Source organism: Dipodomys merriami, unplaced genomic scaffold (assembly GCF_024711535.1).
Source record: "Dipodomys merriami isolate MVZ:Mamm:240054 unplaced genomic scaffold, mDipMer1.0.p SCAF_19, whole genome shotgun sequence".
NCBI lineage: Eukaryota > Metazoa > Chordata > Mammalia > Rodentia > Heteromyidae > Dipodomys > Dipodomys merriami.
The window spans coordinates 3,009,730-3,022,805 of record NW_027203270.1 but is presented as its reverse complement, the minus strand read 5'-3'; the positions used below and the strand labels follow the sequence as shown (position 1 = coordinate 3,022,805).

The 13,076-nt window shown below is 42.9% G+C and overlaps 2 protein-coding genes across 5 annotated transcripts in view; one reads left to right on the top strand and one right to left on the bottom strand.

Moving 5' to 3' along the window:
* Window positions 1-11,353, bottom strand: part of Stx8 (syntaxin 8) — a 244,234-nt gene extending 232,881 nt beyond the window's left edge. The window contains exons 1-2 of one of the 3 annotated variants that reach the window (XM_070026977.1): window positions 11,232-11,353; window positions 6,160-6,259 (exon numbers count right to left, since the gene is read on the bottom strand). In XM_070026977.1, coding sequence (XP_069883078.1) covers window positions 6,160-6,259; window positions 11,232-11,248 — 117 coding nt within the window. In that variant the 5' untranslated portion in view covers window positions 11,249-11,353. The remainder of the gene's footprint in view (window positions 1-6,159; window positions 6,260-11,231) is intronic. The other 2 variants (XM_070026976.1, XM_070026978.1) reach the window with 2 other exon arrangements.
* A 749-nt stretch (window positions 11,354-12,102) lies between these two features.
* Cfap52 (cilia and flagella associated protein 52) overlaps window positions 12,103-13,076 on the top strand; it is a 39,837-nt gene continuing 38,863 nt past the window's right edge. For both annotated transcript variants that reach the window (XM_070026975.1, XM_070026974.1), the window contains exon 1: window positions 12,103-12,222. In XM_070026975.1, coding sequence (XP_069883076.1) covers window positions 12,153-12,222 — 70 coding nt within the window. In that variant the 5' untranslated portion in view covers window positions 12,103-12,152. The remainder of the gene's footprint in view (window positions 12,223-13,076) is intronic.

Sequence of the window (13,076 nt, the reverse complement as noted above, 5' to 3'; positions counted from 1 at the left end):
TGTGTTCCCATTTTATTAAACGGCAGCACCCCTCACTGTTCCCTCAACCATGCTTCAAATGACAGGGTGTCGAGTCCCATTACCATCTTGCCCGGTCTCCGAACACACTGCTATATTTATAACCCATTTGAACATTTTAGAGCAATGCATTCTTTTTATCCAAGAGGAATGGTAACCACACATAACTCTTTCTGGGACTGGATGAATTTTTTCTAATCATTCTCAATTTTCATTTGTGACTCTGAAGTGCTGAATTAAAGCATGGAAGAGAGGTGGGGAGAGAGCCTCTCTAGAATATGGAAATAGGAAGAATAGAACTTCCCCTTTAAATGAAAACATTTTGCTGGACACTGGTAATTCACAGCTATAATTCCAATCACTCAGGAGGCTGAGATCTGAGGATTGCTGTTCAAAGCCATCCCAGGCAGAGAAGTCTGTGAGACTCATCTCCAATTAACCACCAAAACACCAGAAGTGAAAATGTGGCTCAAGTGGTAGAGTGCCAGGATAATGCCCAGGCCCTGATTTCAAGCCCCAGTATCGGTTCAAAAATTTAAATACATATATATATATATATATATATATATATATATATATATACACATATATATATAACATACATATATGAAAACATTCAAACAAGGAAGAAATCAGAGATCTAGTAAAAAGGTAGAACAATCCATGTGATGCCATGTTAACAGGAACTATTATGTAATGTAGGTGGAAGCAGGTGCCTCTCCTGTAGGAGATCACACATATTAAGCACCTGTCTAGGATGTCAGTAGCCAGAAAAAGACTGTGTTCTAGTATTTTTAGAAGCCAATGGAGACTCACCCACAGAGTTTATGGGAAAATCATCAAGGAAAGCAGGTAAACAGCAAACTAAGTGAACATAAAAGCACAACAAGCCAAGGGCTGCAGCTTTTACAGGTAGTCTACTTGGGATGCTGAAGCAGAAAGATCACCTGAGCTCAGGAATTAAGAGGTAGGCCTATGCAATCTAGTGAAAGCCCATAAATAAAAAAAAAAAAACTACAACCCACTTATCAGACCTATGAACAGCCTATATAAGACCAAAATAATGACTTCAATATCAATTTGTTAGCAAAGAAAAAAAAAATATCAAACTTGGGAATGGTGACTCACACTTATAATCATTGTTTCTGGGGAGGCAGAGATCAGGAGGGTGGCAGTCTGAGGCCAGCCTGGGCAAAAAGTTATCAAGACCCTACCAGTAAAAGCTGGGTATGATGGTACATGTTCGTTACTCCACTACATGGGGTGGATCGAGGTCCAACCTGAGCACTATCAAAAATGTATTAAAAAAAATAATGAAAGTAGCCTGGCACTGGTATCTCACACCTGTAATCCTACCTACTCAAGAGGCTGAGATCTGAGGATCACAGTTTGAAACCAACCTGAGGCAGAGAAGTGCATGAGAGTCTTATCTCCAATTAACCACCAAAAAGCCACAGGGGAGCTGAGGCTCAAGGAGCAGAGTACCAGCCTTGAGCAAAAAAGCTCAGGAACAGTGTCCAGGCCTCAAGTTCAAGCCCCAGGACCAGAACAAAAAGAATAAGAAGCAGAAGCAGAAGCAGAAGGAAGGAAGAAGAAGGAGGAAGGAAGGAAGGAAGAAGAAGGAGGAAGGAAGGAAGAAGAAGAAGGAAGGGAGGAGGGAGGGAGGGAGGGAAGGAAGGAAGGAAGGAAGGAAGGAAGGAAGGAAGGAAGGAAGGAAGGAAGGAAGGAAGGAAGGAAGGAAGGAAGGAAGGAAGGAGTGAGCAGCAGCACAGCCAGGCACTGGTGGCTCACTCCTATAATACTAGCTACTCAGGAGGCTGAGATCTAAGGATCATGGTTCAAAGCCAGCCCAGGCAGGAAAGTTCATGAGACTCTTATACAATAAACCACCAGAAAACCGGAAGTGGCACTGTGGCTCAAATGGTAGAGCGCTAGCCTTGAGCTGAAGAGCTAAGGGACAGCACTCAGAGCCAGAGTTCAAGTCCCATGATGGAACAAAAAAAAAAAAGAAGAAGAAAAATAAAGAAACCAAAAGGGCAAAAGGGCTAATGGTGTGGTTGAAGTGGTAAAGCACCTGCCTCACATAGTGCAAAGGCCTTGAGTTCAAGAACTACAAAAAAATAAAATTCAATCATTAAATGAAATGTCACCTGATGAGAAAGAAAAAAATCCAAAAAGTAAACAAATTAAAAGGATTGTTTTTAGTTAATGCTATTAATATTTTTCTTTCTTTCTTTCTTTCTTTCTTTCTTTTTTTTTTTTTTTTTTTGGTCTGTTGTGGGGCTTGAACTCTGGGCCTGGGTGCTGTTTCTCAGCTCTTCAGCTCAAGGTGAGCATTCTACCACTTGAGTCATAGCACTACTTCCAGTTTTCTCATAGTTAACTGAAGATAAGAGTCTCACAGACTTCCTGCCTGGGCTGGTTTTGAACTGTGATCCTCAAATCTCAGCCTACTGAGTAACTAGGATTACAGGCGTGAGCCACCCAGTGCCCAGCAATATTTTATTTTATTTATTTTTTTTTTTTTTGGTCGATCGTGGGGCTTGAACTCTGGGCCTGGGTGCTGTCCCTCAGCTCTTCAACTCAAGGCAAGCGCTCTACCACTTGAGCCACAGTGCCACTTCCGGTTTTCTGGTGGTTTATTGGAGATAGGAGTCTCACGGTCCCTCCTGCCTGGGCTGGCTTTGAACCACGATCCTCAGATCTCAGCCTCCTGAGTAGCTAGGATTACAGGCGTGAGCCACCAGTGCCCAGCAATATTTTATTTCTTAATATAAGAAAATTGCCAGCAAGGTGCCAGTGTCTTATGCCTGTAATCCTAGCTATTTAGGAGGCTGAGATCTAAGGATTACAGTTCAAAACCAGCCCAGGCAGGAAAGTCCATAAGATTCTTATCTCCAATAAACCACTCAAAAATAAAAAGTGATGCTATGTAATAAGAGTGCTAGCCTTGAGCAAAGAGCTCAGAGACAGCACCCAGGCCTTGAGTTCAAACCCTATGACAGACAGACAGACAGACAGAGAAGGAAGGAAGGAAGGAAGGAAGAAGGAAGGAAGGAAGGAAGGAAGGAAGGAAGGAAGGAAGGAAGGAAGGAAGGAAGGAAGGAAAAGAAAATTACCTTATAATAATAAAAAAATTCCATTATCACAATTAGAAGCTTCTGGAGCGCAGATAAAAAACCTCACTCATGTTTTAAGATAACATAACCTTGTTCATACTAGCCAAGATAACCAAAAAATAGAAGGAATCCCCACATCAATCCCACTTAAGGAACAGAAATGTAAAACATTTTTTAAATAATTAAATGTTTAAAATGCCTAAAACATTAGCAAAACAAATGTAGTTATTACATAAAAAGGACAGTCTATAATCAGCAAATAGCACTTATTTTTAGTAAAAAAAGATAATAAGAAAGCCTAAAAATATATCCCATCATGTTGATTAAAAATAAACATGATTAATATAGTAAAGAGAAAATTAAAAATAAAATAAAAAAACAAAAACTAAGAGGAAGTGGCACTGTGGCTCAAGTGGTACAGCACTAGCCTTGAGCTTAAGAGCTGAGGGACAATGCCCAGGCCCAGAGTTCAATCCTCACGATCAACAAAAAAAGGAAAACTAAGAATAGAGTACTGCCTAAAGTACAATATCATTTAACTTTGGAGAAGACCCTCTAGCCAACAGAATAAGACAAATTATAGAAATATGTAAGGACTAGAAAGGGAAGAACCATTATTTGCAAATTGAAAATAATTTATTTGGGAAAGTTATTAAAATCAGCTGGAAGAATACTTGAACTCAAGGGTACAGAACTTAAGGGAAAAACAGTGAAAAAGTGCAGCAGTGGAGCTTACTTGGCACTGATGAAAATAAACTATACAACTCCTGGATGGAGACAGGAGGAAGGGACAGGGAGAGAGTAAGGGAAGAAAAGACACATGTGTTCGTTACCTGACTCATGTTAATTGTAATCCCTCCATATAAAATAACAAAGTTCAAAAAAAAAAAAGTGAAGGTATGGACAGTACCCAGTCCCTGAGTTCAAGCCCTAGTACCAGCAAAAAAAAAAAAAAAAATTAGGTTTCTGAATCTCATCCATACCTATTGATCAAAATCCTGAAACTAGAACCTAGTCATCTATATTACAAAAGGTTCCTGGTTTTTATTCATTTCTGGGTTACAGATTACAATAGAAAAGTTAAAATTGGGTAGCAGAACTTGAGCTCCAAGCCTGGGAAGGTGGCTCAGTGGCAGAGCGCTTGCCTTGCATGCATGAGGCCCTGGGCTCGATTCCTCAGCACCACATAAGCAAAAAGAGAAAAGCCAGAAGTGGCACTGTGGCTCAAGTGGTAGAGAGCTAGCCTTGAACTGAAGAGCTGAGGGACAGTGCCCAGGCCCAGAGTTCAAGCCCCACGACCAGAACCCACCCCCCCCCCCGCAAAAAAAAAAAAAAACTTGAACTCCAAACTTTTATCTTCCTTACTCAATTTTAGAGGATACTTTTCTTGAATCTTTTTTCACTGCTTATCCCATTTCTACAAGTCAGGCAATCTGCCACAATTTTGCTTTAATTCCAGTCAAGTTCTAAATGAAAATGTTTGTGAAGACTGTTTTCTTGTGTATCTAATTTAAAAAAATACTTGAGTAAAAGAATTTAGTACAGTGACCAATCACAAAATAAAAAGATATCAAGAACATCCCTTAAGAGTTTGAATTTTTTTTTTTTTTTTTTGTGGGACTGGGGTTTTGAACTTAGTGCCTCAGCAAGTGCTCCACCACTTGAGCCATAACTCCAGCCTGTTTCACAGGTTATTTTTTTGACAGGGTGTTGCACTTTTGTCCAGGCAGGCTACAGACTATACTCATACCTATATCTCCTGCACAGCTGAGAATACAGCATCACATGCCCTGCCCTCAAAGAATTTTTAAAATTACTTTTAAGATTGTTGTATGTAATAAGGCTTTAACTCAGGCCTTAGCTTTTTTAGCTCAAGGCTAGTGTTCTACCATTCAAGCCACACCTCCACTTCTGGTATTTTGTTAAATGGAGATAAGAATCTCTTGGACTTTCCTGTCTGAGATGACTTCAAACTTTAACCGTCAGATCTCAGCCTTGCGAGTAGCTAGGATTATAGGCAAGAGCCACTGGAATCCAGCTAAAGTTTATTAATAAAACTTTTTTAAAAAAACATGGTGCCAGCCGGGTACTGGTGGCTCACACCTGTAAGTCTAGCTACTCAGGAAGCTGAGATCTGAGGATCATGGTTCAAAGCCAGCCCAGGAAGGAAAGTCCATGAGACTCTTATCTCCAATAAACCACTAGTAAACTGGAAGTGGCATTGTGGCTCAAATAGTAGAGCTCTCGCCTTGAGCTGAAGAATGGAGGGACAGCACCCAAGCCCAGAGTTCAAGCCTCATGACAAAAAAAAAAAAAAAAAAAAAACCATGATGCCTGGGCTGGGAATGTGGCTTAATGGTAGAGTGTTTGCCTAACATGCATGAAGTCCTGGGTTCAATTCCTTAATACCAGATAAACAGAAAAGGCCAGAAGTAGCGCTGTGGCTCAAGTAGTAGAGTGCTATCCTTGAGCAAAAGAAGCTAAGGGACAGTGCCCAGGATCTGAGTTCAAGCCCCAGTACTGGCCAAAACAAAAACAAAAACAAAAACACCATGATGCCTGGCACCTAACAATGCAATAAATATGGCTGAAGCAATAAAAAGAAATTTGGCATTATGAAAGCGTTTGCATTTCCCCCAACTTAAATGTGTAAATATACTACATATCAATTCAAATCCTCCTTGGAATTCTGGGTTTTTGAGGGGCAGTACTGGGGCTTGAACTCAGGTTGGTTGAGAAAAAAAGCTAAAGGACAGCACCTAGGCCCTGAGGTCAAGCCCCCTAATCCCCCCAGACCCCCCCCAACACCCACCCACATCCACACACACACAAAGTCTTATTGGACTGTAGCTTTATAAACATCCAGTGAATAAGAATACCCCTACCTTGGGAGACATCGTAATTTAGCAAACAGGGGATAAAACAACATCTGCAACGTATCAAAATAAACAGCAAAGATTTTGGTACATTGCTCAGGTTTCCCCACTTTGAAGTTGTCATCAATCATTGTAAGCACTATTACCTTGGGAACCTTTTCACCTCTTCTTTCATACTGATTTCGTTGTTGAATTTTCTCAGCAATTTCTTGGGCGATTTGACAAGTGGCATCATATGTGGAGAACCTGCATCAGAATCATGCAGAGAGAAAATGTTTGAGATTCTTTAAAAGAATTTCTGAATGGCCCAAGTTTTTAATTCTAGTGACAAGTTCAAAAAGGCAGGGAGAAAAATAAAGAGAAGCATAATCACACTACACATTAAATAGTACTTCCTGTGTACCAGGCACAATTCAGAAAACATAATTTCTGACAAGTCACTTAATCCACATGACAATGCCTTAAGTTGGGCATCACTACCACCTCTATTTAGACATAAGCAAACCTGGCACAAAGAGGCAGCACTTGCCTAAGAAACCAAATGGGTTGGCCCACAGCTTGGGTTCTAAACCACCTATGCCTGACAAAGCATTTGTTCCTTTGCAAAACCTCAGAACCACCCCCCCATCCCCAGAGGCCAGAACTTTATTAAGCACTATCCAAATATGCACATACAAAGTCTGCAAAGTCTGTGCCTAAGTTAAGGATTTCTGGAGTTAAGAGATGGCAAAAATTAACATTGACCAAAGAATTTAGAGGAAGTGGGCCAGAGGGGGCCAATCTTGGACTGAGCACCAGGTTACAGCAGAAGGCTCAGAAAACACTGGAGAACAAAAAGAAAGAACAACCTGTGTGGCCCACTGTCCCAACAAGAGACCTTGGCAGGAGAGGGCAGCCCATACAGGAGAGGTAAGTAGAAGTTACTCTTTCCACACAGCCTGGAACAACACTCTCAGGAAGTTAGACTTATGGGAGAATTTGAGATCCATCTGTTGGGGTTTTTGTTGTTTGCTGAAGAAGACACTTGCAACACAGAAAGACCTTGAAGAGGTCATGTGAAATATTGAAGGTCACATGGCTGGGACAAATTCCTGTCTTGCCCCAATCCATTTCTCATTTTAGATCTAAAACAAAAGACAAAAAACTGGCTCACTGGGCACCAGTGGCTCACACACTTGTAATCCTAGCTACTCAGAAGGCTGTGATATGAGGATTATAGTTTGAAGCCAGCCTGGGTAGGAAGATTCTTATCTTCAACTAACCACACAAAGGTCTAAAAAGGCTTCCCCACACACATACAAAAAAAGCCAGAAGTGGAGCTGTGACTAAAGTGGTAGAGTGTTAGCCTTGAACAAAAAAGCTCAGGGACAGCACCCAGGCCCTAAATTCAAGCCCCAGGTCATTCTCACAAACACATATACACACACACACAACTCTCTGGCCAGCCCCAAGTACACAAAGTAAATTAATAAGGGGTTTAACCTGGTCAGGGTTTATGCTACCTGCAATCTATAACAAAATTTGGGAATCACTGCCTAGAGATTACAGGCAATGTTATCAAGGTATCTAGTATACAAGTGTCTAAAGTACTGGTTTTAGGAAAAACAAATATAAATAGCAATGGGAGAAGTCAACAGAGTAGAAGCAGACAGCCAACAGATTTTTCTCAGGCTACTTAATTCCACACACACTCACCAATACTTACCATCTGCGAGGCATTAAACTAAAAGTCCTGGCCTAAAAAGTAGAAATAGCAAAAAAGAAATGGCAGAGATGTAATATTCCAAAAAAACAATAGAAATTAAGAAATAATTTGGAATAAGGGGTAAAGAAAAAGCAATTGATTCATTTTTAGACCCAAGTGACTAAGACAATGGTGATGCCTCACATGCACAGACAGAGGAACTAGATAAGAGACAAGTTTCCAGAACATGTGCTGGGGCTCTGTTCTCCTAGAAAAACATTGAATGCACAGTTAAATCAATATATGTGTAAGATTTACTCATAAGAAGAATGTACCTGCAAAAGTGGGGTGGAAGGCAAGAGGCAAAATAAGGGCAGAATCTCAATAATTACAGAAACTGGGTGATGAGTATAAAGGGCTCATTTTAGTATTCTACTTCATAGATCTTTCACCTATGATTTAAAAAATTAAACAGACCACTGGCAGTGTGGCTCAAGTGATAGAGCACATACCTAACATGAGGCTTTGAGTTGAAACTCTAGTACAGCCAATAAACAAAAAAGAAAAAAATGCTACTAACGTATTTTTTTTTTTTTTTGGGTCCGGTCGTGGGGCCTTGAACTCTGGGCCTGGGCGCTGTCCCTGAGCTCTTCAGCTCAAGGCTAGCGCTCTACCACTTGAGCCACAGCGCCACTTCCGGCTTTTTCTTTTTGCTTACGTGGTGCTGAGGAATCGAACCCAGGGCCTTGAGCATGCAAGGCAAGCACTCTACCACTGAGCCACCTTCCCAGCCCCTACTAACGTATTTTTTAAATCCAACCAGAATATAAAATTATTGAGGTTTAGCACATTATTTTCTGGAAATATCATAACATCAACAAATAAAGGTACTCCCCAAACAAAGCTAACTTTATCCAAGAGTGAAGTTCACAGATGGGTACACAGCTGCTACTTCTTTTAATCAGTAGGCTTACCAATTGCATTGACAGAGCAGCAACTGCTCCACTCCATTTGTAAATGTTAGGATCCAAAGCAAGGAGGCATCATCAATCTCATTTTCAGCAGCAAAAAGTCAAAGCTATAAGAAACTGTTTCTTATGCTCTTTAAGTCTCAGTCTACATTCCTTTTTGTGGCAATGTCTCACAGAAGTATCACATAGGAATAAAGACATCAACTCAAAAGGCATGATACTGCCCGTAGCTCACGCCTATAATTCTAGCTACTCAGGAGGCTGAGATCTGAGGATCGTGGTTCAAAGCCAGCCCAGGCAGGAAAATCCGTGAGACTCTTATCTCCAATAAACCACTCTGAAAACTGGAAGTGGCACTGTTGCTCAAGTGGTAGAGTGCTAGCATTGAGCTGAAGAGCTGAGGGACAGCACCCAGGCCCAGAGTTCAAGCCCCATGACTGACAGCACCCCCCCCCCAAAAAAAGTTGGACAGCTATATTTCTGTGAGTTATTTAAAGAAGAAAGAGATACTTTCAACGTTTGAATTAAAAACTGAAGAAAGTATGTTGCATGCATGTGAAAATTTTCCATTATGGAGAATCAGACATAGCATGACGCAGCATGATGCAGCATGTTATACCTCCATCAAAATGAACAAAACCAATGCTGATTGATTGGATTCTGGGTTGTCTGTTACCTGTATATTTCTCTATTATCTGATGTAAGCAAATGAACTACCAAAACAAAAGATTCAAAAAGCTTGGGAAAGTAAAAATAAAAGTGGGTTACATATGAAAAAAAAAAAAAAAGGCATGATACTAACAGGAAACCAAGTAAGCAAGAAAGCTTGGTGGGCATTTCATCCAGGTTTTATCCCTAATGAATTGCTGCTCTTTGTTCTGATTGGCCAGAACTTAGATTCACACTCTTGCATGATTGGCTATGGTCAGAACTTAGATTCACAATCCTGTGTAATTGGCTGGCTTGAAAGGGGTTAAGAGTTTATGTGAGCAATCAACTAAAACTAGGACACATGGCCAAAATTTGTCAGAAAAACAATTCTTATTCAACTGGTGCTCTATCACCTGAGCCATACATTCAGCACCTTGAAAAACTATTCTAACACAATGTGGCTTAACTATGCTTCTTGTAAGATAGCACTGCTTAAGCAACCATTTTGACAGTAAAAATTCTACCTTCCTAATCCACTATGTTGCTTTTTAACTGTCACATAGAAAGCACTTAGTCCAACAATTGAAAGTAACAGAAAATGGTGCTTTTTCAATGTTAGCGGTGGAAAAGAGCTTTATGTTCTACTTTATGGGTAAACTGAGGGAGTTAGCTTCCAGGAAGTGGATAGCAACGAAACAAACTGTACCAAAGGCCTTTTAAAAAAAAAATCATCATAGGGCTGGGAAGTTGGCTCAGTGGTAAAGTGCTTGCCTCACATGCATGAGGCCCTAGGATCAATTCCTCAGCACCAGATAAGCAGAAAAAAAGCCGGAAGCGGTGCTGTGGCTCAAGTGGTTGGGCGCTAGCCTTGAGCTGAAGAGCTGAGGGACAGTGCCCAGGCCCAGAGTTCAGGCTCCACGACCGACCAAAAAAAAAAAAAAAAAATCATCATACCAGCCAGGTGTCAGTGGCTCACACCTGTAATCCTGGAGTGTGGAGCTGTAGATCAAATGGCAGAGCACTAGCCTTGAGCAGGAAAAAAAAAAAAAAAGCCTAGAGTTTAAACCCTAGGGCACACACGCGCACACACGCACACAGAGTTATTTACAAATAATAAAAATGCTCCTGATTTTTCTTCTCCGCTGATACTCAATAGATTGACTCGTCTATCGCAGTGTACACAAATGCCAAAACCAGGGGTGGAAGGAGGAACACGAAGTTCGAGCTACAGATTGCTTAGATCCCAGAGTAACTCTTCACTTGGCTCTGAAGATCCCACTCTCCTCACACCCAGGTTGTCTGCAACTTTACACAATGATAAACTGCATTAGGAAAAACCACCACCACCAACCACCACCTAAGACAGAAACTCCAAGGAGAACTTTCCGGAGAGGGGACACGGTTCTCAACGATTACACAAGGGAGTCAAAGTCTGTTAGGTCGGGAACCTGAATCCAAGTACCCTCCTCGGCTGTTGTTTGCTCCCCGCAGAGGCGGCGATCTTCGGCGGGACAGACCCGACGCGGGACAGGGTTAAACCCGCTGGCGGCCAAGTCCCCTCATCTCCCTCCCGGGGTCCCCAGGTGTGCGCACAGGCCCACGGGATGGACGTCCGGCTACGGACCCTGAGCCGTTCACCTCGAGCTCGGCCGGAGTCCACAGCGGCCCGTACCCGCCGGCCCCACACGTCGGGGGGTCGGGGAAACGCCCCCCGGCCCCGACCCCTGAGGCACACGCGCCGGCGGCGGCGCTCCGCTCCGCTTCCAGTCAGGGCGGCCGGACGCGGCGGGGTCCTCCCTCCGCCCCTCTCCACGCCTCCAAACGCTCAGCGCTTCTACCGCTGCCCGTCCTACACGGTCAGACCCTCCCGCGTTCGCCCCTCAGCACACCGCCGCCCTCGCCCACAGCTCACCAGGGGTCCGGTGCCATCCCGCAGCCTCCGTCCGCCCGCCCGCGGCCCGGACACTTCCTGCTCGCAGCAGCTGACTACGGCGGCCCGCGGGGCTCAATCCCCGCCGTTCGCGCTCCGCGCAAGCCTGAGTCCGGCATTGGTGTGTGTGCACCTTGACCTGTGCATGGGGAACCGACAAATCATAAAATAATCAAAAATAGCTCTCCTCTAGAGTACAGTAGGTTGAAACAATCCATTTCCAAGACACGAATTTGCTGGGCTCGTGGAAAGCAAAATGGTTGAACAGGATCTAAGCTCCAAAACCTCTCTGTTGGGCACGCTTCAAAACTTTTCTATTTCAGCTCCTTACATTTTACTCTGCTTCCCAAAACAACGCTGGACCGTGGCGATAGTTGCACATAGTATAAACTTACGGAAACTTTAAATGAATTTTACAATATGTAAATTATATCTCAATAAAGCTAAGAAAAACTTTTTAAATTGTTTTACTCGTCTTCAATCAATTCCAGTATATACTATTTCATACAGATGTCTACCCAACAAAAGCAATCTCTTTGTTTTATTTTTTTAAATCTCATTAGTTGCTTAATTATATAGTTTAAAACTCCAGAATTTACACTGGGGAGAGGCAAACATGTTCTGTGCATATAATGTCCGACCCCTCAAACATGCTTATAGAATAATAGAAATCAAGGAGAACCACACACTTTGAGACAGAGAAGGGAAAGGATGAAAGAAGAAAGAGACAAGAGAAAAGAGAAAGAAAAAGGGAAAGACAGAGCGAGAGAAAGAAAGAAAGAAAAACACAGCACCTGCCTTGGCAGGCGAGAACCCGGCACGCATGCGCGAGCGCCAGTTGTCATAACGACCAGGAGACGCTGCCCTGGCTGCCTGAAAGAGAAAGACTTGACTCTCACCTAAATGGATCATCAAACTCCCCCTGAGACCGATTTGGCTGAGCTGGAACTTGATGCTGTGATCGGATTCAATGGTGAGACCTCTCGTGCCCAATGGGCGGGGTGATTTAGGACTCCCATGGACCGGTTGTACCTACTGGGACAAGTGATACACAACCGGATGGCCCCTGAAAGTCACGGCGGGATGGAGGCAGGAGCCTTGAGCAGGGACGAACCCTGGGGCAGCAGAAGCCTCCCTGCCTTAGGGTCTTGTAGAGTCTTCCGTTCCAATGAGCAAGAGTGGCTGTGACCCTCTCCCTTAGACAACTCTCCTTAGCTTTGAGCCTCACACTGCCCTGGAGTTCCTCAGCCTGGGTAATCACCAGATGCTGTCTGTGTTGGCCACCCTGGGCAAAATTTCCCTCCATAAATTTTTATTAGTCTTTTGTACAATTAATAACTATATAATCCTAAAGAAAAACGAGATAGATCTAAGTGGAACAACAGGAAAGGATGCTTAAACGTAAGTGTAAAATACAATGTCAAACTGGGTATGGTTTGTCTATAAAGTGTGAGGGGGGGAGAGGGAGAGACTGAGCAACAGTGAGAACATATGGAGATCAATGGATATGTACTGCCTGTCAGAATACCCTTCTGTTTGAGTACACAACACCGGTTAAGAGCCAGTTCTGTGGTCCCAGTTTGGGAAAAATGGAACCTAATATGCTCAGGTAGAGGGTCCCACTCAGAACTTCTCTGTGCAGGGAGGGGTGCAGAGGTGCAGAGAACCCTGGAAATCAAATGCTGCCTTGCCAGCCAAACAAGAAGAGATCCTTAAGCTGGTGGCTCACACCTAGCTACTCAGGACGTTGAGATCTGGGGATCATGGAAGCCAGTGGGGGCAGGAAAGTCCGTGAGACTCTTATCTCCAATTAATCACAGCTCAAGT